The 5,148-nt window shown below is 48.9% G+C and overlaps 1 protein-coding gene across 3 annotated transcripts in view; it reads right to left on the bottom strand.

Moving 5' to 3' along the window:
- Positions 1–5,148, bottom strand: part of MTR (5-methyltetrahydrofolate-homocysteine methyltransferase) — a 134,241-nt gene that overhangs the window by 5,004 nt on the left and 124,089 nt on the right. For all 3 annotated transcript variants that reach the window (XM_010860114.1, XM_010860115.1, XM_010860116.1), the window contains 4 exons: positions 2,960–3,160; positions 2,097–2,289; positions 530–642; positions 1–82 (listed from right to left, as the gene is read on the bottom strand). In XM_010860114.1, the coding sequence (XP_010858416.1) occupies positions 1–82; positions 530–642; positions 2,097–2,289; positions 2,960–3,160 (589 nt within the window). The remainder of the gene's footprint in view (positions 83–529; positions 643–2,096; positions 2,290–2,959; positions 3,161–5,148) is intronic.

The following is a 5,148-nucleotide window of genomic DNA, read 5'->3' as shown; positions in this document are numbered from 1 at the left end:
CTGTATCATATCCCAAAATGGGTCCAAGCCATTTCTCAACCTCGGCCACAGACATGTTCTTCCTCGAAGCATAATCCTCAATCTGCAAAAGATTAAAGGCAGTTTGTTAAAACAAAATGATACGACTTTCTGAACTAAAGTTTGCTCAGCATTCACTAAGATACTCTAAGTACCTTCCACGTCTTATCTTAATATTAATAGTGATCCATTGAGTTAAGCAGAGACAGATATTTATTTATTCACTAGAGTGCCTTATTCTCTGGGCAGAAAAACAATATGTAGTAACTATCTGGTGCTTAGAGGCCTGGCTGGGGTGAGGGGGAGGGGAGGGGAGGGTGGTCTATTTATACCTGGGAGGACTAGAATTGGAGTAATGAGTTGAAACCAAAGCAAGACATTAGTGGGGGTAAATTTCTTCATCTTTTGCCTCTCATTTTATTCTCATTCACATGTAAAATAGCTTTAACAGTTCCATTTAAAACAAGACAGGCACCAAGGGATGCCGCCTACAATGAAACAGCTAACTTACCTGATCCTTGGAAATTTTCCCCACGGCAAAATACTTGGACTTCAAGTTGGAGAAGTAAAGGCCAGATACTGCTGAAGCAGGTGCCATGGCCAGCGATTCTGTTAACCTAATGCCTGAGGAGAGCACCAGGAGGAAAAATGCACATTTATTCAGTGCTGAGACAGGCCTGCCAGTTGCTGGCACCCAATAAAGTCTTATTTACAAGTGAGTGAGAGTGAACTTGTGCCTTTTAGGTGGACACATGATGTGGCATGAAAGCTGTGAGCAGAGTGGTGTAGCAAACTCCCACCAAGGGGATGAACAAATTTAGGACATGCAGATCTCCTGTGACCAGGGCAGGGGTAGGGAGGAGGCCTGGAAGACTGTACACTCTTCCCCCGCCCTCCAAGCTCAGTCACAGAGGCTACACCCGGGCCTTCTAAACAAGGACCCCAACCCTGGAGTTGAGGACACCATCTGGGACTGCAGAGGCTCCTGTGGGGCCAAGGTCACTAAGGGATGACTGACAGCTGGGCCCCACTAAGCAAGAGCCCACGTCACGGCTACCTAGCCTACGTCATTCACTTTCTGGACTAGGCAACAGGGCAGTGTGAAGGTTTAGTGCTTTGCCAAAGGTCACCCTGCTGGCTTATGGGTCCTAAATCCCCACCGCCCAGCTCCGGAGCCTGTGCTATTCCTGCCAGCCCAGATTCAACAAGCCTCACGGCTCCCCACGTGCACCTACAGTCTTTGACTCTCCAGCGTGGATGGCACGCTTCTGATGACCTCCACTAACAACAGTGCGTTAACAGTAGTGTAGATATAAAGAGGAAGGGAGCGGAAGGGAAGGATGGGAGTTCTGTGAGACCAAAGTCCAGGGATGCTCCTGGAAGGAATGGAAGGACAGAGCGATGTGAAGTGTGTTACTTACTAGAGGTTACAGAGGTCACTCACTAGCGGAGAGGCTGAAAACAGTAACACACATATATTAAGGAATGGGGTAGGCAATGTGTGAGATGGTATGAATCAGCTAAGCTCCCATCTGTTGTGGTGAAGAGAAAATAATAAACTGATAAACCTAAAGATGGAGATGTAAGACCACCACTTGATAATATGGAGGGAAGAGGTCCCATTTCTACAGGACCTCCATGTGCAGAAATTAAAATCTGTTTCTTTTCCTCTTGTTGGAAAATAATAATGTTATGGAGGTGAAGTGCTAGAACAGACTGTGAGCAGTGAGGAAAGGGCTTCCTCAGTGGCTTAGTAGTAAAGAATCTGCCTCCAGTGCAGGAGCCGCAGGAGATGTGGGTTCAATCCCTGGGTTGGAAAGATTCCCTGGAGAAGGGCATGGCAACCCACTTCAGTATTCTTGCCTGGAGAATCCCATGGACAGAGAAGCCTAGCAGGTTACAGTCCATGGGGTCACAAAGAGTTGGACACGACTTCAGCACGCGCACACTGAGGAAAGACGGGATTGGGGATTTTACCATAAGCCCCTCTCCATGTTTTCCCCGTCACCCCTTCATGCCTCTCCTTCGCTACTGTGTGTGTCACCTGAGGAAGATTCATGCCCCTCTCCAGCACTGACCTGTGCGCTGCTCCACGTCCGCCAGCCTCCACATGGTCAGCTTCTCAGTGTGGTCAGGCTGGCTGGGATAGCCGGGCGCCGGCCGGATGCCCTCGTAGCGCAGTCTCCGCAGGTCAGCCACAGCCAGCTGCTCACCACTAGAGTAACCCCACAGCTCCCTGCGGACCTGCTCGTGCAGCTCCTCAGCGAAGGCCTGGGACCAGGACACGGAACACACAGCTCAGGCAGAGGTGGGAGCCCCTCTCCTGCCTCCATCCTGCCTGCTATCCCACTCGCCCTGCAGGCAGGGAAGATCCGCAGAGGGACAAGTGACAGCCGACAGTCTCAACTCATCTGTAGTGTCACCAGCGGCTCTGGGGCTCAATTTTGGTCTCTGTCTGGACTCTGAAAGATCATAGTCCAAGATCTGAGCTCTGAGGCCCTTCAAACTTTCTCCTGACTCTCAGGTTCTGGTTTACGGTGGCCAGGAGGGGTGGGTGGATCGTGACAGTGGCCTCAGGAAAACAGAAGTGGCCCCCACAGCAACATAGGCTGCCCCACCCCACAGAGGAAGATGAGGGATCTACGGAGGAGTTCAACATCAGAAGGAGAAGCTCTGAATCAGAAATCTGTTTGGCTTTTCTCTGGCTCTTCTGGAAAACATTGTATCAAGGCTCTGGGGGCCGTTCCAACTACAGTGTTGCTGAAGGCTGCTCTGTGCCCAAAGATGAGGCATGAGAGCAACTCATGAATTCAAGATCTAAGAGTACACGTGTTGTTAGAGCCAGGAGTACACACGCACTCAAGCACACACATGCATAAACACACATGCCCGTCCCTGGCTCCCAGCCCTGGACCCTGGCCTCAGGGCACCACGGTTCTACCTCGGCCAGCCGGTCCCCCAGCGCCTTGACCATGATGCTGCTGTAGTCATCACACTCCTCCTCGTAGGCCTTGCTCAGCTCCTCCACCCCAAAGCAGGCAACGGCAAACAGGCCCAGGTAGTCGGGGATGCCTGAGTGCAGAGGGGCGATGAAGTCCGAGAGGCAGAGGTAGGGGTCCGAGCTGGCAGAGTCCTTCTCGGCCTTGAAACGCAAGGAGTGGGTGGAGCGGCCGTTAGCATGGATGTGGCACTAACACACAGCAAACAGCAATCTAGCATCTTCCAATGAATACAAGCTTCAAACGGGGCTGTCTGTTGTGTTCACCCCAGTATTTAGAAGAGTGAATGATATATAGAGTGTTCAATAAACACATGTTGAATAAACAAATGGAACGAGACTTATATGATATGATGTACACACAGTTGAGAAACCAGTTAACCTCACACACTCACAAATATCTACTGAATGCCTACTGGAACTGGAACCCTAAACAGTTACATAAGATTTTTTTTTTTTCCCTCCAAATGTGCTGTCAATTAGAGATCAACATTAAATCCTGAAGTTATGTTCAAAAGAGGTCTACTTGGTGTATAAGCCTCTACTTCGCATTGACAGAAGCAGTTCAACCAACGGCCAAGGTCAGCAACACAGGGCCACATGCTGCCAGCCATGGGTGGCGGTGGGTCAGGAGACAGCTAAGGACACTGATTAAACAAAGCAGGATCTGCTTCTGGGGTTCTCTCCTCAGGCCAGGCAGCCATTCTCCCTGTTTTCCATCTCCAACTGATGACTGGCTCTTCCTGCTGCTAACTTGACAAGCAAACTCTTACACATGTTTCACAAGCAATACATATTTGCTGAGAAGGTAACAGTGAATGGCTAATATGTACTGAGTGCTTACTATATATCAGGCATTAGTTGGTGCTTTATATGAACTAATTAATTAAATCGTCTCGATAACCCTGTGAAGTAAGTGATACCATCAGTTCCATTTTACAGACAAGAAATCTGAGGCAGCAAGGGCTTGAAGAACTAGTTCAAGGCCAGAGAGTCGCAGGTCAGATCCACAACCAAGGCTCCTGACCACTAGGCAGCATTGCTTAGGACAGAACGAATAATCAGTAAGCAGCCAGCCAGAATCTTCGTAGTTATTTGCTTGCCAGCTCTAGAAACAAGTACAGTTTAATCAACACTGGGCAGAAAACGGTTAAGCGGCTGTAGGCAAGAAGGTAGCAGACAAAGGCACATGGGAATGTCATAGACCCAGGGCCAGCCCTGCAGGGAGAAGCTGCCTTCCAGTTGCACTCGGCCCATCAACTGCTCTTTGCTAACAAAAGCCAGAGGGAGAGGCAAAGCTTCCCGGCACCATAAGGAGAGACAGGTCATAGAGCTCCACAGCACTTTCAAAGACACAGCGATCAGACACACTCAGAAGAGAAGACCCCCCCAGTGCAGTGAGTCGCTATAGTCAGAATTTTCCAGTGTACTGGAAAAAAAAGCACCTCCTTAGAAATATCTATCCAGGTAAGTAAATACATACTGAGGTCATTACATTAAATGCCCTAATACCGTCCATCATAGACTACCTGGACAGGAATGGTGCTGGGTGTAAAAAGAGATCAGAGGACACAGGACTGAAGGAGGGAACTTCAGGCCAGGGAGGAGGTTTCTGAACTGAGTTACTTTGGTAAAAGGAAAGCCACTAATTCCCTAGTGAGGCGGGGCGAGAACTTAACATCAGAATCCTCTTGTGTCTTGCGGTATCTGAGCCTGAGTGCACAGTGAGGATGTGCTGGGCCTGGGTGCACACAGCAAGGCTGTAACTACTCCCATTTAACTTGTTAAGGTACCTTTTAATGTCCCCAGTTTAAGGATTCCCTCAGATGTTGTTACAGCTAAAATATCTGTCATTATGAATTATATGGTGGTTATGATGAAAAGCAATACTATAGTTTTGAAGGACTGAGAATGGTAGTTAAGACCCTGCAAAAATAACTTTCTACCACCCTTTGTTAATGACTGGTGAATTCTGGTTCCAGTTGATTAGGACACCTTGTTTTTTTATAGCAGCTGAAGGGACATGCTTAAAAACTTGCATGTTTAATGGCAGGGGGACAGAGACGGAGCCGTGTGCAGAACAGCCTGTTCTCTGACCCAGGAGGAGCCAGTGGTGTGAGGGTGTGGACAGG

The sequence above is a fragment of the Bison bison genome, unplaced genomic scaffold, assembly GCF_000754665.1.
Source record: "Bison bison bison isolate TAMUID 2011002044 unplaced genomic scaffold, Bison_UMD1.0 scf7180017864462, whole genome shotgun sequence".
Classification (NCBI taxonomy): Eukaryota; Metazoa; Chordata; class Mammalia; order Artiodactyla; family Bovidae; genus Bison; species Bison bison.
This window is presented reverse-complemented; position numbering and strand designations above follow the sequence as displayed.